The 21820-nt window shown below is 37.8% G+C and overlaps 1 protein-coding gene across 1 annotated transcript in view; it reads left to right on the top strand.

Moving 5' to 3' along the window:
* Positions 1-21820, top strand: part of col4a4 (collagen, type IV, alpha 4) — a 64168-nt gene that overhangs the window by 7238 nt on the left and 35110 nt on the right. Inside the window, exons 4-7 of the mRNA XM_053506871.1 lie at positions 11998-12069; positions 20846-20980; positions 21139-21183; positions 21316-21432. Coding sequence (XP_053362846.1) covers positions 11998-12069; positions 20846-20980; positions 21139-21183; positions 21316-21432 — 369 coding nt within the window. The remainder of the gene's footprint in view (positions 1-11997; positions 12070-20845; positions 20981-21138; positions 21184-21315; positions 21433-21820) is intronic.

Here is a 21820-nt window from a genome sequence, read left to right as displayed (position 1 = left end):
CATCCCAAATACTTAAAAGTAACCTCAAGATTTCAGCTACTGGATAATAAATTTTTTTTTTCTTTGTGCGCTGAGTGGTTACTGTATTTGAGGGACCAAGTGGTGCACTCATCCATAAACTGTTTATAGAGTTGCCACTTCAGACAATACAGCACACAGGACTAAATCAAAAAATCTTATTACATCATGTCTCACATTGTTGCAGCAATATCCAACAAATAAAGTGTCATTCTCTCAATAGTAAATGGCCACATTGTGCTTTATGGATGTATAGCATTTTGCTTAATAAAGAGACAATAGCATCACTTCTTTCTGTCACATAATCAGTAAAGTAAAAGTACTGACTGTGTAAAATAGGGATTGTTTTTTTCAACAGTTTTTTTTTTATTAAAAGCTTTTTGCAAGCACCAAACATCCACACTTCATTCCCTGTTCCAATTTGGTGCCAGTATGACCCATTACAAAAACTCAGTAAGCGCATATGTTTGGTAGATTTTGTTTTTTTTTCAATATTTTTTTGATACTACATATTTACATCACCATCAAAATGAATGCAGGCTGATTTGAGCAAAACAATTTTAACATAATATTTGTGCATTTGTGTTTTTTTAACACCCTTGTGACTCGAGAAAACTATGCACAGCAGTTGTGAATATGCACAAATATTTCTTACTAAGTATGCAAAATATTTCTTACCACCCCCCCCCAAAAAAAAAAAAAAAAAAACTCTCTTTCTCAAAACAATCTCATTTTACTGTCAAACTGTTCACATTTACATGCACATGGAGTATCTGCTGGTCTTTAGTTATGTCTACTCAGTATCTTGTTCGTTTTGCTCTGTGGCGTACGCATACGGAGAAACGAAAAGATGAAGACAATGATTAGAACATGAGGGAGGTAAAGTCAAAGTAATGATAAAAGAAAAGTTTTTTTTTTTTCTACTGCCTGTATATTTTGTTCACGGTACTTTCCTCTTTTGTCAATCATATTGAGTAATTTGTAATGTACAAATTTCCAGTAGCAGTTTGGGGATTAAAAAAAATAATTTCTCCCAGTGGTAGAAATAAGCCTAGCATCAATTTTCAATTTTTATTTATGAGAGAAGTTTTTAGACTTCTGATAAATTAATTAACAAGAAAAAAAAAATGTTCAAACATGTATTTCTCCTTATTGTGTTATTATGGGAGGTTTGTTAATTTCAACCATTTAATTAATTACCTACAAAGCCTGTAACCTTCCACTTGAACACAATAGTGTATAATTATTACCAAGAGGAGAAACAACTAAGTAATATTATCAAGAGCAGAACATACCCATGTTAATTCACTGTGATGGCAGCATCATGCTGCTTGTCTTCAGCTGGTGCAGATGCTCCAGTCAAGATAGAGGGAATCATAGACAGCGATCTTTTTTTGCACGAAACCTGCAGGCCTGTCTGACGGCTGAAGATGAAGGATAATTTCACCTTCCAGCATGATAATGACCCAGAGCACAAATCCAGGCAAATGAATGGCTCCAGAATAAGAAGAGTGTTTTAGAATGGCGTAGTCAGAGAGCGATGGTCCGCATCTTGACTAAAGCTTTTGGAATAACTTGAAGAAGGTTGCACACAAGACATACTTCTAGCAATTTAATTGATCAGAGGCATTTTAGTAAAAATTTAAGTTGAATCAAAATCAAGATTTGACAAGAGGGGAGAATTTCATTCAGAGTACTGTACCTTTTTATTTTCCTTTATTTATTTATTTTTCTGTTTGGGTTTCACTTGCATTATGTCAGGTGCAGTATCATGTTAAATGTAGACTCAGTCTAGTTAAAGTCATGGTTTCATTTCCATATTCCAAAAACCTGCAACTTTAACAGGGGTGTGTAAACTTTTTTTTGTTTGTTTCACTAGTCAAACAGGCTTTAGTCACTAAAAAAAAAAAATTATATTAAAAAATCCTGTTTATCAGTTAAATAAGGATTGTACTAAAAGTATATAAAAAACATGCCCTCATTTTGAAGCATCACCAAGCAACTTAGGAATTCACTGGGAGTTTACGAGGCATTTCAGACATCATCGCAGCTTGCATGCAGGAAAGAGATGTAAAACTAGATATCAGAAAATCTCACAGCTTCCAGGTGAGCTTGTTTGTTGAAGGTAAACAGAACATGCAAATGGCTTTAAAGTGATCAGGCAGATGCTGAGCTCTCAGCATCACTGAGCCAGCGGGGGCACGTCTACTGCAAATGGAGAGAGAACATGCTGTTTAAGTAAGGAACTGTGCAGACTAGCCAAGGGGTATGATTTTTTATTTTTATTCAAACCCGTGGTTAATTAAGTCATTATATTATTGATTATACTCTGACAGAGTCGTGTTTATTATGGTAGAATTTAATACAAAAATTGCTCACATTATTATTCAAGCAGTTACTGTACAACCAGTGCTGGATGTAGGAGACTTGGATTACTTTTTTGATGTAAGGAGTAATCTAACGCGTTGGGTCCGTTATTTAAGTAATCAGTTGTTTAGTTATATTTTTAAAAATGTAATTTGTTATTCAGACAATTTATGTAATCCGTGAGCCAGACAGCAGTGATTCCGTTAGTGTGTGTGTGTGTGTGTGTGTGTGTGTGTGTGTGTGTGTGTAAAAGTCGTCCTACAATTATATGTACAAATTAGAAATGGAACGACAACAGAGAAGACACAATGGTTGAGGATTACATTTTATATGAATAAGACCACAAACAAGAATTATCCACCCAAACAATTAATCAAATGTCTAAGCAGAAACTCAGGCATGCTTACTGCCCGCCCCGTTAAAACTGTCATCTAGGCTAAGAAGCCTGAACACACAACACACTCTGCAGCAAATAAAAGAAATTCAGCAAAAAGAAAGCGTTATTACAATATACAGTACTGTGCAAAAGTCTTGACACCCCCTCCCCTTCTTCATATTTTGCTTCCAAACAGTCGGACTTGTATTGTAATTTTAATGCTTTCTTGAGGAATAGTTCTCCAATCTTAGTAAAGGACTTGTTCTAGGTCTCATTTTCAGTCCCGGTACTGTATCTAAGGAATATTAAAAAAATATATATATTTCAAGCATAAAAAAAAACTAACTTAACGCATGAACCAGTGAGAAACCGGTACAGATAATAACAGATCATCAGGTAATTAATATACTGGTGATGCTTGGAACATTGGTGGTTGGAACAGATGGAAGGCAGAAATAAGGTTGCTGCTGAGTTTGTGAAATAAGCAAGCAATTTTCACGTTGTTTCATTAGGCACTACGCAGCCTGTCACGGTAAAACGTCTGTTTGGGGGATATGGGGTAGCTTAGTGGCTAAGGCATTAGCACACTGATTGGAAGGTTCTAGGACCAAACCCTAGCATCACCAAGTTAGCAACCCCCATCCGCAATTGATCAAATGTAAAAAAATGTAAATAGCTCTAGATAAGGGCATCTGCCAAATGTAGATGCTCCAATTCCCTTATTTTATCGTCTTTATTTTTACATTATTTAATTATCATAAAAGTTTATTTATTTAATTAAATGTACAGAAATGAGGATTGGCTCCAAACAGTACTGTATCAGTTTGAAAAGGGTTACAAAATGTTCAGGGACTCCATAAAATGGCAGGGACGTTATATATCCAAATATTCCCAAACTTGAAATAGTGCTAAATCTTTCCAGAAGTGTCATCCCTTAAAGAGTTCATAAACAACTCATGCAGGAAGCCACAGAAGAACGCAGACAAACATCTAAGGAACATGTTTATGTTTCCACCATGAGACAGAGACTCAAGATATCCATGGTACAGTAGAGTCACAATGTGAAAAGCACTGCTAACCAAGAGCCATAGAAAAACTTACTTTGACGACCTCAAAGCCTTTTAGAATCATGAAGTTTAGAGTTGAAAATAAGCATGAAGTCTGCTCTCTACCAGGAGAAAATCTGCTTATCAATCTGTGCTCTGTAGCTCAAGTGGCATCAGGGTATTCGCTCAGTCATGCGAAGCACAACAGCAACTTCTAAATGGCACCAAAGAAACTTGAACTCAATTGAGATGCTGCAGCGGGACCTAAAGCAGGCAGTCCGTCCTTGAGAGGCAGATAGTTGAGTGGATTGAGCCAAAATCCACAGTGAGGTAAAAGGCTGATCTCCTGTGTGTTTTTTTCTTCAGTAAATTATTTTAAAACTGTGTTCTCCTCAACTCATTAGTTGTATGAGGATCTGAAAGCATTCAGTATGAGCAAAACAAAACAACCAAGAAAACCATGAGGTTGCTGTTAAGATTCTGGATTAATGATCCAAAATGCTCCGCCAAGTTGCCGCTGTGGGGCCCTTGAGCAAGGCCCTTTACCCTGTCTACTTCAGGGGTGCTGTATAATGGCTGACCATGCACTCTGACCCCTGTCTCCTAACAAAGGGGATAAGCAAAAAAAAAATCTAAATTACCGCATTTTGTTGCATTACATTTGACAGCAAAGGAAATTAGTTTTTTTTTTTTTTCCTAGCCCTATTTTTTTCCAATCAACTATTGACTTCCACCTATTAAAATATCAATAGGTGTAATGGGACTTGTGGGATCTCCTTACTGTACATGAAATACAGTAAGGAGATCAATAGGTGTCTCTTTGGGCCAGGGGTAGCTCAGTGGTTAAGGCTGGACTATGGACTATGGTTCAGAAGATCCCAGGTTCAAACCCCACAACCACCAAGTTGCCACTGTTGGGCCCTTAACCCTCAACTGCTCAGATGTATAATGGGATAAAAATGTAAGTCGCTCTGGATAAGAGCGTCTGCCAAATGCCTAAATGTAAATGAAATACATATAGCTTTCCTAGCATCTGTATATGGCCCATAGTTTAGTGTATGCCTGAATGTTTACTTAAATTGCATGGGTTAATCCAGGGTTAAGGTTAAGGATGAGTTAAGATCTGCAGTAGCCATTTCATGAGTAAAATGATTCCTGGGGGAAAAAACACAAGAGATGTTATAACCTGGTCTTTCAGTACATTTAGGTCATCAGCTGACTTCATTTTATTGCCCCATTATGTTACTGAGTCTAGACCTGAGTAACTGATCAACCCCAGATCATAACACTGTCTCCAGAGGCTTGTACAGTGGACACTTTGCATGATGGAAGCATCGCTTTATGCGCTTCCCTTCTTACCCTGACACGCCCATCACTCTGGAATACGATCAGTCTGGACTCATCAGACCACATGACCTTTACAATTGCTTCAAAATCCAATCTTTATTCTCCCTCATACTGTAAATTTAAGCCCTTTATTTTTGTCAGATCAGACTAACAGGTGGTTTTCTACTCCTACATAATTCTGCAAGTTTTTGTCAAACAGTGTGTGGAAATTGTTCTTTTCACATTTTAACGTAGCTCAGATTTCTCCTGTGGGGGGAAATTTTTTACAAGGCAACTTCACCAAGCGTTTAAGTGAGCTTCATTTCACGGTCATTCATGCTTTTTTACACAACCACATTTCTTCTGTGAAGTTAATGGTTCATCTTACACTACTTACACTATCTACTCACCCTTGTTAAGTCAGTCTTTTCTGTCTTACTGTTCTGGCTGGGCAAAGTGTTATGCAAAATTTTATCCCTAAATCTTTTTTTTTTTTAATATATATTTTCCAATTAGTTATTACTTACTTACCTACTTATTGTTTACAACCCCAAACTGAAGCCACCTTAGGCCGATGCTGGTATAAACTATTACATACTGTATAACTATGACATCATCATTAAACATGACATCATCCCCTTTATTTCAACAGAACATATCCAAGAGCATTTGGATAGAAAACACTGAGATGTTGCAGTGTGGCTTCGAAAGGACATTTAATCCATAGATAGCAGGCTTTTCTAGGAAAACATCTCAGCTCTCTATTCATTTTGGTAATTTTAGGTATTAAGAGAGAGTGAGGCAGCACGGTGGCTTAGTGGTTAGCACTGTCGTCTTGCACCTCCAGTGTCCAAGTTCGATTCTCATTTCTGTGTGCATGGAGTTTACATGTTCTCCCCGGGTTTTCCAGTTTCCTCCCACAGTCCAAAAACATGCAAATTAGGCTGATTGGCATTCCCAAATTGCCTGAAATGTGTGTGTGTATTTGTGTGTGTCCTGCGATGGATTGGCACCCTGTCCAGGGTGTACCCCTCCTCCTGCCATACTGTAAATCCCCAGGGATAGGTTCTAGGCCCCCGCAAACCTGTATACAGGATAAAGCGGAATAGACGAGTGAGTGAGTAAGAGAGGGTGAAGGAGATGTAGATTAAGGGAAGTCCATGGTTTGATCACAAATCGCACATGGCTGAAAGCGCCAAGCGCGCCAGTATGCTAATCAGTTGATCAGTACACTAATCTAAAACACTCATAATGTCAATCTGTGTAAACCTGATGCCTTTGAAACAGCTGCTAGAATTGTGATGTGTGTGTGCGTACATGCATGCAATTTACCATGATGTCATTTTCAATATTCGCTTTTATGTCATTTTGGAAATCACAAAAAAAATGTACAAGGACTACCAGGATTAAAGTGATAAAAGATTATTTGGAGAAGTGTGTTCTTTGTGTGTGAGATATTTTGTGTTTATATAATATCAGCGCGGCAGACACCCCAATTCTCTCTCTCTCTCTCTCTCTCTCTCTCTCCCTCTCTCTTTCACTTTATCTCTCTCATTATCTTTATCCGCCATGTGTTGACGTTGGCACAGAGCTTTTCATTTGCGAACATCATAACAGCAATCATCCCAGTAATTGAAGAACGCTTTCTTCTCTGATGAGGCTGATTGCATTGTGTGTGTGTGTGTGTGTGTGTGTGTGTGCGTGTGTGTGTGTGTGCACGTGAGTAAAAGCTGCTCACCTTAACGAGACGTCTCCACTGCATTGTGTTTACCTGGTAACAGGAAGTGATGCAAAACTTGTTGTGATGCCTTGTGTTTGTCAGTGAGATTTCTGAGAATTCTTTTCAAGCTCTGTGGAAGTGTTTGAGTGATGCGGGCTTAGTCTTTTAGAGTCATGATTCACCACATAAGCCTTGACTTGAATTTGTTTCTTGAGAAAAATACACACTGAAAGGTTTAGAAAGCTTTTAATTTTATTCTAGAATGTTTAAGGAATAGAACACTTAAAAGGTGATGGTAACACTGTAACACTGTAACACTGAAGCAGATTTACTGTAATCAGTTAATTATGGATTATGGACAAATTATAAATCCATTGGCTAACCCTGTGAGCAAGTAAAAGCACCTCTGTATGCAATGGTGGGTTTCTTTGTCTTAGCCAATGTGCCACACCCAGCTGTTAGGGATCCAGGGCACTGTAAATTGTGGTGCCTTGTCAAAAAGTGCTACCATAGTGCAAATTGATAGCAGTGTCTATCAATTCATGCTACCCTTTTTAAAAATGCTAAATACCGAAGGGGATAAATGTATTATATCAGCAAGTGAAGCATGTTTTCATATTTTAGATGATATGTTTATAAAGGAATTGAGGGGTTTTGTATATTCTGATATGAAGAGCCTGAAGGAAGTTTCCCACGCTTGTCAGTCTTTGCATGTGCAGAACCGATAATAACAGTTAGCAAGGATTGGCAGACCACCGATCCCAATCCCAGATATAAATGGGAGGATTCGTCCACTGGTGTAAACCCTGTGACAAAATCAAACTGGAAAATCTGCCATGGTGACCCCTAATGGAGTACCAACAACAACGTCTTGTAAATGAGTTTAAAGTAGAAGACGCCGGTGTCTGAAGTAACAGGAAGGCTATAGTAACTCATGATGAGCTTCTCGAATGTCAAACTGTATCAGTTACACCAGCAGAAGATCCAGTCCTGTTAACCAAGCCCAGGGATCTGAGCCTACAGTACACTAGACCTGGTACAGACTCACATGAGATATAGTAGGTGTGCTTCTCTGAAGGACCGGCATCTGATTACATAGTTTATCTCATGTGGCTCTTTCCACATACCATCTACCTTTTTTAAAGACAAAACAACCCTCTTTGTCCTCATCCACATCCCCCTTAAGTTCTCCCCCTCTTTAGCATTTTTTTCAACCTCTTTCTTTTCCCATGTTCTTCCTCTGACTGCTGCCTTTTTTGTTTCTTCCCATGTTGATGATTCTGTGTCCCACTTGCTCTTTGGTTAGATGAACTCTTGTGTAATGTCTAGTTTCACTTTAAGGAAATGCAAACTATTCCACAGAAAAATTTAAATAGATGAGATAGATGTGCATCAGTAGTCAGCGCATGCAGTCCATAAGATACCGCGTTTAATAGATGTTTTGTAAATAGTGTACATGAGTGAATAATTACGTCAGTTTAATTTGTATATTGATTTTAATGGTAGCTGTTATCATAAAGCAACTTTGTAGATGTAGATGCATTTTTTGATTCCTAATGCACATGCCAAAGTGATAGTTAAATGCAATATCTTGCTGCTCCAAATGAAATGCTTCTGCATTTATTATTGTAGGTACTAATAAAGAATCTGCACCTTTTAACTGAAGCAAACATGATATAAAAGGTCACTCAGTTACTGCTGGGCGAGACAGTTAAGTGCTTTTTGTGTCATTTTCTATGCTTTATAAGCATTGTGAAATTTTAGTTGTATCCATTTTAGATTGGAGCTTTGTGAATGTTTTTTGTTGTTGTTGTTGTTGTTTTTGCATCGTGTGGCAGGAATTTTTTTTTTGTTGTGTTGAATTTAAGCAGCCAATGTTTAAAGCCCTTCATTGAACTATAGCCTGTCATGGGACTTTTTAAAAACTATTAACGGTGTTTCATTACGACAGCAGTGTCAGCTTCTATTATGTATTTACCCAAAGGTAAAAACTGTAGTAGGTGGAAAAAAAAAACGCCCAAGGACACAGTGTTGTGGAACACCGAAGTTTACTTTTGTAGGCACTGAGACATAGCAAGACTGATAACGATCATCCAGATAACACCTGAGCCATGTCTAGCCATTTCTGTCTAGAAAAATATGATCTATGATATCAAAAGCAACATCAGCACGTAGAGTAGACACAACCATAATCTAAGGCTGAAAGGTCATACTTTATTGCTTTGTTCAGTTCTGTTTCAGTACTGTGCAAAACCCTAGAGGATGAATGAAACAACAGTTACTTCAGATGGAGCAATCTTATTGGATGAGAGGCATTCCACAAGTGGTGACAATGAACAGTAACACCACTGGGATGGTTAACTATATGTATATCACTTGGCGTCCCTGGTGTTTTGCTGACATTTAATGTCAGTCGAAGAATGAGTGAAAGTAGGTCTGTATGGTCCACCATATTAATGATAGAGCAACTTCCTGTCAAATTTCACATTCAAAACCAGTCACAGCACTTTCAGCAAAAAAACGTTGTCATAAAACTAAACAGCCAAAACCAAAAACAACAGCAAAATAACTTTTGACAAAAAAAAACAACAACATTGACTTAGTAGCTAAATAACTCAATAACTAAAAAGTCTTTCTGAAACACATCTGAACTATTCATGTTCTTTTATTTATGGCTACAAAGCTAACTAGCTCCTACCACAAGGTTGAATTCCAAATCTCTCTCCAACCCATGATCAAGTTTCCTACTAGGTGTGCCTTAGATGGTAAAACCATTGTCTTACACACACAACCACACACACACACACACACCGTGTAGGGCTCTTGATCATGGATTGGAGAAATATTTGGAATTCAACTCTACATAGCGCATTAGCAATTTGTTGAATGCTACTGTATTTGGGTTTCAACCCCAGAACCCAGAAGGTAACGGAGCTGATATAGTCTAAAGCGGAATAAGTGGAAATAGAAAGAGAAACATATGAGATTTGCAGGACTGTCCACCACCTCCATGGTTTAGATAAGTTTCGTCCTGGCTCCGCCAGTCGTGCTTAGTTACAGTAGATCTGCCAGTCGCAGAAGGATATGCACTGGCAGGGCAAAATAACTAATAAATTAAGCAAATAATCATAATCTGTGGATTTTAAATTTTGTTTATGGAATTGATGTATAAAAGCAATATCACACTCAAGGTCATGCTATATTGCTGGACAAAGCGCCGCTGTGATGCCCTCGTGCTATATCCAACAGCACAGCACGGCATCTCGTGTAATATTGCTTAATTATAAGTCAGGTTAGCTGTTGATCCATTACGAATTTTAAGTTAGTGAACGTTTAACATTGACCTACAGTTCTAGGCAGTGGTGTCAAAAGTATTCACATTCATTACTTGAGTAGAAGTATAGATACTAGGGTTTAAAAAGACTTAACAAGCTTTTTACTCAAGTAAAAGTGTAAAAGTACTGGTTTCAAAACTACTTAAAGTATAAAAGTAAAAGTAACATGAGGGGGAAAAAAGCATTAAGAATAAAAGCTCAGGCTGTGCCACGGGCCTATATACTGCACTAACACCTCATAAAAAAAAAAAGAAAAATGTGTTGTTGTTTTTTGTTGTATTTTTAACGGCCATATTAATTTGGGATACTGTATACGGCAATTGAAAAAGAATGCATTTTAGTACAATGCAAATACAATAAAGAACCATATATGTGTACGACTGAGCATTAACATGTTTTATGGAGAAGAAGATATGATAACTAGTGGCCTATAAGTATTTTAACGGTGCAAATAGTCATGTGCAGGTGCGATGGATCGCGTACCAACCAATAGGGTGTCGGAATGGTGTGTTTATACTTCTCATCCAACCACAATCAAAATCGCTCCATCTGGATAGTGCGATTTATCCAGATGTTTTTTTTTTTTTTCGTTTGTTTTTTAAATGACACGCTGAAATAAAATAGGAGTAGAAAGTCGGCTGAAAAATAATTACTCCAGTAAAGTATAGATATCCAAAATTTCTACTTAACTAAGGTAACGACGTATTTGTACTTCGTAACTTGACACCTCTGGTTCTAGGATTATTTTTGTTGTCTCTCAGGGTACTGCAATGTGCTGCTTTATTTTCTAATTTTCAGATGTTTTCAAGGACCCACATATTACTATTACTCTAACAACTTAATGCAGGTCACAGAGGTGCTCCAAAGTGTGCTTGTTAATGCTCCAGTTAAAATACCCCTTAGATAAGATTGAGAAAACAATTTTCCATACCTCAATGTCCTCAAAGCCTCGTCTCATCAGCAGAACTGTGCAGAATGTGAATTTGTGAATTGTGAATTGTGCATATCAGGCCCACTTTAAATCAATATTGCGGCATGAGTCAAGTTGCTGTTAATCAGTTACTGATTATCATAATGAATATCCTAGGTCTCCAACAATTAATCATATGAAGTTCAAAAGAAGCGTTCTGGGAGGAATTCAGGTTTCCTGTGAATACTATTCGTTGACTTGGACATCTCTTTTCTTGGTATTTGTTATGTATATAAAAAGTACTAGAGTTTAGATAAATTCATATTGGCCTTTTCTATGCAGTCCCTGAAGCTGAGATTCAGTGCTACATCCTTTGCCAGTTAGATGAGGATGGTCTACTGTATATGCAGTACTGTGGCTGTATCTAGTAAGGATAACTTTATTTACAGTTGCGTACTCGTGTTACTAATGCTACTAATGCAGATTTATGGTTAAAAAAAAGGAAAGGAAATCTCAGATTAGTTATTTGTTTTGTTTCAATAAGCACATTAAGGGATCTAAGAGATTTTCCATCCCATGGTTCAGATTAGAGGTGCTGGATATATATGGTATTTAGTTTCATCATCAAAGAGAATTTCTATGTTACAGGAAATGAGAGCAGTTTCTCTTTAAGTAGGTTGACTCCCATTAAATGTGCTTTCAATTCATTTAACATGTTTTTATTTTTAATGTTTATGTTGCCTGATGTGTGTTCTAGGAATTGTGTGTTCTAGTGTGTTCTAGAAGTTAAGCTTCATTAAGATTCCAATCTGTCATTTTTCCCAATGTGTGGACCTGATGATATTTAAAAAAAAAAACTGCTGCTAAAAGCAATTGTGTGATTGTGTGTTCACCTCTAGGCGGAGATTTCCGAGGACTGTGGACAGCGCAACGGAAGCTTGTGCCCGTGTCCCCCGATAAAGGGCTCCATGGTAAGCAAATGATTTCCTTAAAATCCGACATCTCAAAAGGAACAAACGTTACCATCAGTGACTAAACTGCCACCACAATGTCGAACATGCCAGATATTCCTGTCCTTGTGGGGACATCTGGTCCTTATTAGGGTATAAACACATACCAGACACACAACAGGAACGATGTTCGACATTCTGGCACACTGACCCAGTTCAAGGTTGTTGGACGTGCTTGTACGTGTTGTACCCTCCAGGTGTGCAACATAACGTCCATTAACCCATTAGTAAAACTCCTTCAACCATGTTAAATATTGGCAGGCGGATGTTTCATGCAGGCTCTGAACACAAGCTGAGAAGCGGGGGAAAAAAAGCTTACATATTTTTTATACAGCTGCTTAGAATTATCGTTTGCATTAAGCTCTAAAGAGGATAAGGAAGAAGAAAAATAAATATTTTGAGAGATGGGGGAAAGACTATATGCGGGTCAGTGGAGTACATCTATCTATCTATCTATCTATCTATCTATCTATCTATCTATCTATCTATCTACAGTATCATAAGTATCCGTCGTTGATGGGAAAAGACTTTGTAGAAATATTTAAATGGTTAAAGCTATAAATAAGCTGATCAGCTTCAATGTAATCAGTGATACTGTTATTGCAGATTAAATCCCATGTACATGTCTGCCTGAAACAAAGATGAACTCTGTGATTTTTGTAAACTGTAATTCTACAAAATTGTGTTTGGTTGTACAAAATTAGTTGGTTTTGGTTTCCACTGGATTGGTGGCTAAATATTAGGAAATTGTAGAAAATGTACCTAGTTCATGGCAAGATTTTGAATCTATTGTCATTTTATCTTTTTACAATCAATAAGAAAGAGATATAGAAACATTTATGTTTATGTTTTGTTTATTCATTGCTACATTGTACTTCTTTCCTCACCAACCAAATACATGGTAATTCACTTACTGTACGAGACCACTTCAGTGGTGAAAATATGAACTAATCCCATTAAAGATTTTCAGTTTAGCTTTTCTAATGAATATCTATTGGTGCAGGTGTTTGTTTACATTGAGCAAATGCGTAGCTCATTAGTAGCTAAAGTAGATTATTAAATTCTACACATACTGTAACTGTTCAGAACATCACTTTTACTAAACATTTTGATTTCTCTTATGGTGCAGGTTAAACTTTAGGCAGAAATCTAAGAACTGCAAAAGTTTCAGTAATTCTGTACAGCCAGTTTAGTTTGATGCTGTGACAAAATCTGGCTGAACAGACATACAGACATACAGACAGAACATTTTCTGAGATTGGGTTCTGGTTCTCCAATGTTACGAAACGTAAAGATATCAGTGACAGCGAGTTCTGACCAATGTACAGACGACACCTTCCTTTTATTTATATACACAGTATATTTTTAGGAGCTACTCTGTGTAGTTTTTTTGTTTGTTCGTTTGTTTGTTTGTTTGTTTGTTTGTTTGTTTGTTTGTTTTAAAAAAATAATCATTGTCAATCTCAAAGCAAGCTTCAGCGTTATGATTGGTTAGAAAGATTCACACTTAGTTTTGATTGGTTTAGATCTATACTGAGTATAAAATGTAAGACCATCACAGGGGTTACAAGCGCGCCTTGTTATTTTGAGCTGAGTCGTGTTCCCCCTCTTCACCCCCTCACTGGGTTTTAGAGTTTCCCCATCTCCCAAATCCCACAGTAGGGATGCAGTAAGGATTATTTAACTAATGCGATTGCATGTCAAGCAGTTAAAGGACTATCCAGGAGAACATGAGTCAATTAGGTTTTTGTGAGATCTCACAAAAGGTTTGCAACATAACGCAAAAAAAACTTTGAAAAAAAAGTACAAATTTATGGTGTACTCGTCATTTCATTTATAGGAGTACAAACTCTTCTTTGTCTTTCGGCTGTTCCCTTTCAGGGGTCGCCACAGCGAATCATCTGCCTCCATCTAACCCTATCCTCTGCATCCTCTTCTCTCACACCAACTAACTTCATGTCCTCTCTCACTGCATCCATAAATCTCCTCTTTGGTCTTCCTCTAGACCTCCTGCCTGGCAGTTCCAACCTCAGCAACCTTCTACCGATATATTCACAATCTCTCCTCTGAACATGTCCAAACCACCTCAATCTGGCCTCTCTGACTTTATCTCCAAAACATCTAACGTGGGTTGTTCCTCTGATAAACTCATTCTTATTTATAGGAGTACAAACAATTTGGCAAATTTAATTATACAGAATATACTACATACTGTTTGGCCAAACCTGCTTTGCTGCTATGCTTCCAACTTTGTGGCAACACTTTGGAGAAGGCCCTTTTCAATTCCCACATGACCGTGCCCAAAGCAAAGGACTATAAAGACACGGTCTGATCAGTTAGGTGTGGAAGAACTTGATTGTCCCAAACACAGAGTCCTGACCTGGAACTGAGATTGCGAGCCAGGTCTTATCGTCCAACATCAGTGCCAGACCTCATAAATGCTCTGCAGAATGAATTGGTACGAATCTCCACAAAAACACTCCAAAATGTTGTGGACAGCCTTCCAAAAAGAGTGGAAGCTGTTACAGCTGCAAAAGGGGAACCGACTTCATATTGAAGTATTTGTATTTGGAAACAGTGTCATTGCAGGTTTGGCCAAATACTTTTGTCTATATAGTGGATATCAGACAATCCCCTTTCCAGATATCACATTATTGAGAGAGAGAGAGAGAGAGAGAGAGAGAGAGAGATGATTTGTGAACGTATCACTTTTCATAGGTTTTACATTCACCTTCTCTGTTTTCACAAAAAAAATATATAATAATTAACAGACATAACTGTTTTCAAATTAACAGACATACATTATGTCCAAAAATCTTGTCCCATCTAGTGTACATAGGACTATGGAATTCTTTTTTGTGTGTGTGTTTCTTGTTTATTTTTTGTGTTTACGTATTAAGAGAAAAGGTTAAGACAGATACACATTTCTGTACTCACACTTAACAGCTGACAAATAATTAGGAACAGTAGCTGACAAACTTAAGATATTTTTCAAAAGGGAAAGGCAGCAGGCAACGTTCTTGCGTGTGTGTGTGTGTGTGTATGTGTGTGTGTGTGTGTGTGTGTGTGTGTGTGTGTGTGACTGCAGAAGGCCTTGTAACTTAAATGATAGGTTTTAAGCTAAGAGTGACATGTTTACAATGACCTTGTTAAAGAGCTGTGGTAGGACATTCCTGAGGATAAGAAGGCAGGTTACCGGAGAAACACACACACACACACATGCACTGTAATGCTTAAATTAGAACATGACGGCATTTATACACATTTGTTACACCATATTATGGTTGCATTAGTGGTTACTCAGGAAATAGTTGACGCTGAAAAAAAAGAATCTCTTATTTTATACAGTGGATATTTTTAAAACCCCAAAATTAAAGCTGGAAGTCTATCTTTTACTCCAAGAACATCTTGATTGGTTAAATTTAAATCCACTGTTCTGGTGCACAGAGCCCAAGAGTATGAGAATTGTGTTGCTGTTCAAATACTTATGGATCTAGTCGTAAGTGTAAGTCACAGCCAGTTCAGCATGTACATGAGATCTCAGCTCACTCTGAATAGCATACAGTATAAATGACTCTGGTAGGTGATTTTTGTTACAAAGCAACATGGCATTGCCAAAAGTATGTGGACACCTGAACACTCACACCTCCATGTGCTTGTTAGTACGGGCTCTCAGAGTACGCATATTATTGTTATTGCTCATTTAAAAATGCAAATATTGCATAGCAATTAATGCAGGTCATCCTTCTTCACTATCAGTGAATGGCGTGCTATTACTTTTGTATGGAATCCAACTGATTCCATTTTGGGACTTGGCTCCCCTATCACCCTGAATTTTGTACTCTCTCCCATAAAATATTATCGAGTTATGATGACTATCATGAAAGTGTCTCCTTTACAACAGAGAGGTTCCTGAAATTGCAAGACTTGTTTTCATTTTCCACAAGTTCTCCCACATCACCCCACTACTGCCTGTGCCTTCCACTGGCTTCCTGTAACTGCCCGCATTAGATTAAAAACACTGATATTTGTCTACAAAGCAAAAAAGAAAAAAAAAAGAAATAGCCCTCATATCTATTGGAACTTTTATTACATTTTTTTTATTCAAGGTGAACATATATTTGGAGCAGATTACAAGCAGGAACTCCGGCAGGACTAACTACGATAGCATAACATAACTAAAAGGGAGAGCCAGAAGGAAACACAGACACGAGGGCTCACTGAAAACTAAAGTAACAAATCACTTCACTGTTAATGAACCTGAGTGATCAATGAGAGTGGGGAAGACAGCATCTAAACATACCAGTTCACCGTAATACTCTACATTTATGAGTCCCCCAGATCTGCTCCTTTACCCAAGACACATCTACAGTATTTACAAAAATGCTTGGCTAAAGACATAGGTTTTTAGCCTGGACTTAAACACTGAGACTGTGTCTGAGTCCCGAACATTAATGGAAAGACTATTCCCTAACTTTTGGGTTTTGTAAGAAAAATCTCTGTCCCCTGCTATTGATTTAATAATACATGGTACTGACAAGCAGCCTTCACCTTTTAATTGTAGCAGGAGTAGTGGATCATAAAACACTAGCAGTTCACTCAGGCACCACGGTGTGCGAGACCATTTAATGCTTTATAGGTCAATAATAGTGTTTTAAAATCAATGTGAAGTTTCACTGGGATCCAATGCAGTGTGGATAAGATAGAGGTGATGTGTTCATATCCTTTGGTTCTAGTGACTAACTGAAGCTTGTTTATGCACCTAGTTAAACATCCAGACAGTAAGCCGTTACAATAATCCAACCTACTGTAGAGGTGATGAAAGCATGAACTAATACCTGACAATGCTATCCTGGTGATATTATCTACATGAGCTTCAAATGAAAGACTCACATCAAGGTCTTTTAATGCTTACATGATGAAACAGAAAGACCATCCAAACTTACTGTGTGATCAGAGAGATCTTGCTTCTAGCCGCATGTGGTCCTAGTATCAGTAATTTTGTCTTGTCAGGATTAAGCAGAGGGAAGTTCATGAGCATCCAGTGTTTTATGTCCTTCACACATTGCTTAACTCAGCTATTTTTTTCCTCATCTGGCTTTTCTGAGGCATAGAACTCTGTGTCATCAGCATAACTGTTAAAACTTATACCATGCTTACGAATTATTTTGCCCAGAGGAATCATGTAAGGAGAAAATAATAGTGGGCTTAAAACCGAACCCTGTGGAACGCCATATATACAAGTATACAGGTATATATATTTAATTCAAAGGTTAGCATTAAGTCTAGAGTATAACTAGCTTTATGAGTATGGCGTGTCAGAGTAAGAAGGGAAGCGCATGAAGCGATGCACCCATCATGCATAGTGGCCATTGTAAGCCTCTGGAGGCAATGTTATGATCTGAATCTGCTTCAGTTTCTCAGGTCTAGGCTTAAGTCAGCTGACGACCTGCATGTACTGAATGACTGAGTTATCACGTCAGTTTAGTTTTTCTTCTCTGAAGGCACAGGGATGTTCCAGGACTTAGATTGTTCAGTATATGAAAGCATTTGGTGGCTGTGCAATGTTAAGAATGCGTTTTTTGTTTTCTCAGACATTCTGTAATAGATGATCTCATTGCTTTGTTTATGTGGGAGGATGAGGACATCAGTTTCATTAAAAAGATCAGGAACAACAAACACACAAACATCGCACAGGGCAGACATTTCAGAGAGCAGAGGCTCAACAGAATGAACAGGCATGTACATTCACGAGTCCTTTACCTCTCCCCTCATATGTTTTATCCTTAACCCATAAGAATCCAAACTTATTTCAACTTAAGGTCAATTCAATTATATGAAATAAATAAAAAAAAACCTAAAGTCAGGATGAAGCGGTATAGACGATAAGTGAGTGAGAAAATTAAAGATGAATAGATAGATAGATAAATACTGTAGTAAAAATACAATAATAATATAATAAAAATAATAAAAATCCGCCTTAAAAATGAACAATCAGCATAGATTATAGATTCATAAAAACATAATGTGTGTGTGTGTGTGTGTGTGTGTGTGTGTGTGTGTGTGTGTGTGTGTGTGTGTGTGTGTGTGTGTGACTGTATGTACGGGAATCCACTAATGATCTGCTAATTACACACTGCAGTGGTCTCTTTGAAAGACAGTGAACACACTCTACACAAACGGATCAGTTTGTGTCACAGCCACTAAGACTACGCTCTGTCTAACAGTGCAGCTCTCTCTCTCTCTGTCTCTCTCTCTCTCTCTCTCTCTGTCTCTCTCTCTCTCTCTTTCTCTCTCTCTCTCTGTATTGCTGTTATAAAGTCTTGAACTGTGTAAAATTCAAACAGAACCCACATTTTTTATAAAGTTCCTATTTTTACTTCCTTGTACTGTACATGGCTACATTCTGGAAATACTTTAAGTCTAGAAATCTAAATCCTCTGAGGACAGGACACCTGGTCACACACCTGGTACTGACGGATAATCTGTCTTTCAACCATGTCTCTCTAAAAAAATGTTAAACATTCAATATAATTTGTTAATTTCACTCACTGTGTTCAAAGTGTTGGGATTTTTCATCATTATCTCCACGATAAAGGAAGTGATAACAGGAAATAAATTGTTCTTATGGACATAAAATGTGACTATTAAAAAAAAACAAGAAGAATTCATGTATATTTATTTAGTTAAATACTTAAATACAGTACTGACACACAGTGGGCTTTGACTATAATGAGGAAGGGAGATGGCGGGCTAAGAGTATTGATTCCTAGTTTAATAAATAAATAAATGAACAAATGAATGAATTAATCAATGTGGCGCTGTCGCACCCCTGCGCTGCCACCTCGCACCCCTAGGGTGTGTGCCCTGTGATGGATTGGCACCCCATCCAGAGTGTACTGCGCCTCGTCTCATAAGACTCCTGGGATAGGATCCAGGCCCCCTGCGACCCTAAATACAAGATAAAGCAGTATAGACGATGAGTGCCTGAGTGAATAACAGGGCACTTAAATTGTAAAAGCAAAAAATAATAACACAGAGTTTATTGGATGCTGTGTGTGTACAGTTAGAACAAGACTTTCCTTGATTTCTGTGTACATATTATGGCAAGTGATTAGGGCAGGGAGTGACAGTGCACAGAGAGAGAGAGAGAGAGGGAGAGAGAGAGGGAGAGTGGAGGAGGAAAGAGGTATTTTTTTAATTAAAAGAAGGCTTAAACTGTCACAAACCAGCTGTGTCAAAAAAAAAAACCCTGCTATTAGTGAGAATTTAGTACAACCTCCTCTCAAGGTGTGTGTGTGTGTGTGTGTGTGTGTGTGTGTGTGTGTGTGCAGAGAGCATGTCAGGAATGTCTGTTTTCGAATCTGGTGATTTCATTTTTTTTGGCAGCCCTTTGGTTTGCATAGCTATGCGAACATGTGGTGTAATCATGTACTTTATTTGCCAGTGTGTGTGTGTGTGTGTGTTGAGGTACTACACTATTCCCTGGGATAATACATACTGGATGTGTAAAGTTATCGTTTAAACCATATCGAATTCTCAGACCTGAAAAGGCGTACACAATAATTTTCTGACCATCGTGCTAACTGTATATATATATAAAAATGATTTGATATTTTATTAAAATGAGGAAATGGCCTGTTTGTTTATGATGTGATGTTTATTTAACATTTCTGAAAGGAGCCTCCAGTGTCAGTACTTGCTTTGGCTTGAACTTTGGTGTTTCTTTGTAATGTGGCATGCAAGTCTTATGTCTTATAAACGTTTAAAAGAGAAGAAAAAAATGAGATGATTGAACGACTGTTTATAACAACTGGTCTTATGGAAGGTTTATAACAATAAATTTAACTATAGACAGGAGGAAGTAGGCAGCATGGGAAATTTCTGGTTCGTACAAAATGGAAATAAATATATTGGTTTCTCGTTGGACTACAGAGGTTCCTGGATGGATGGATGGATGGATGGATGGATATCCATCTTATATTGTAGTGATTCTATCCTATCTTTCCTTTTTACGCCAATTATTGTGGTATAAGCATTTCACTGCATGTTTATTTTGTTCATTTCCCTTTTAAAGATTTTAATTACCTGGTATCTTGAAAACACGCTGGAATTTCATCCTCAGATAAAAACACCAGAATTACAGTGAATGTGATAGTTTCAAGACTTAATTTAATTCTAGTTAGGATTTATTATAATGCTGTAGAAATCAGTGTAATAAAGGTGAGTGGCACCACCTAGTGGTAAAACAGTGTAGATGTCTTCCAAAGAAGGTTCATAGCCAGGTATACCGTACACAGTATCAACATAGATATGTTTATAATAAAAGCACAGCTGGCATTAAAACGCGTCATGTAAACACCCCAATCAGAAAAGTCGGATCCAACCCGGTTTGATCAAGCTTCAAGTCATCGATGATGTCATTACAAAGAAATAACTCAAGCACTGGTAAGCAGCTTCACCATAAAGCACCCTAGCTTCTCGATGCACATATTAATCCTGTAACTCGGCATGCAAGTCTTTTGTCTTATAAACTTTTTATCAGCTTGAACTACCGCTAGTCAAAGGCGGAAACTATAATATACCGTACATAAAGATGAAAATTCAAGGTTCACTACAAATAAAAATTTTAATCAAAATAACTGATTTAATAAAAGCTCCAGCATGCGCATGTAGACTGACTTCTTCAAAAAAAAAATTTTCACACACACTGTAGCTTGTCATGTCATCATTATAGGGACGTCCTGGTGCTGTTGGGGAATCGGGGAGAATTGGACCTCCAGGTCCACCAGGACCTCCGGGATACCGAGGACAGAAAGGACACCGCGGATCTGAAGGAAATCCTGGAGGTCCTGGATCAAAAGGAGATGTAGTACGTACAGTAACGCATGGTCACACAAACAAATTTAATAGAGAAATTATAATATATAAATATGTGTCTGAACCCATTTATTGAGCACGGTAAATCTGAGCATAACTGTATTTCTGTATAACGTGTTGCGTTTGTGTATTTGCTTGTATTGCTTTCAGGGCAATCCAGGAATAGATGGAAATCCTGGGCCACCTGGAACACCTGTGAGTGATTGTAAAAAATAAAAATCGGCCTTAAAATACAGTGATTATGTGTACATAAACTATAAACGTACATTAAAATTCCCCTTGCTTTTGCACTTTTGTGTGTCTTATCGTGACTAATTTCATCTCAAGGGTTACTATGGACCTGTTGGCCCTCCCGGTTTTCCAGGAATAGACGGCTGTGAAGGACCAAGAGGAGATCCAGGACCCAAAGGTTGTGCAGGACCAAGTGGTCTCACCGGACAACGAGTATGTAATTCATTTGCTTGTTAAAGTCTTGTTATTTCCTATATATAACATATTATGCAGAATATTACATGGTAGGCGTATAGACCCACTATATTTTGTGCTCAATCCAAGTAACAATCAAAACAGTATGTGTAAACCAGTGTTGTTGCTGTTAGTCTTACGGCTGCTCTCATCATGGAGTCGCCACAGTGGACCATCCGATCTGCACAACAACTTGGCTCAGGTTTTACGACAGATGCCTTCCTGACGCAACCCTTTCATTTTATCCGGGTTTGGGAGAAAATCGAATGCGGGCCTTCCGCAAGCCAATTTATCATGGCATAAATTCAACAAGGTGCTGAAAACATTCATTATAGACTTTGGTCCAGTTGCTGCAGATTTGTGGGGC

Source organism: Clarias gariepinus, chromosome 11 (assembly GCF_024256425.1).
Source record: "Clarias gariepinus isolate MV-2021 ecotype Netherlands chromosome 11, CGAR_prim_01v2, whole genome shotgun sequence".
NCBI lineage: Eukaryota > Metazoa > Chordata > Actinopteri > Siluriformes > Clariidae > Clarias > Clarias gariepinus.
Note: the sequence above shows the minus strand (reverse complement) of the source record. Positions and strands in the feature narration are given on the sequence as shown.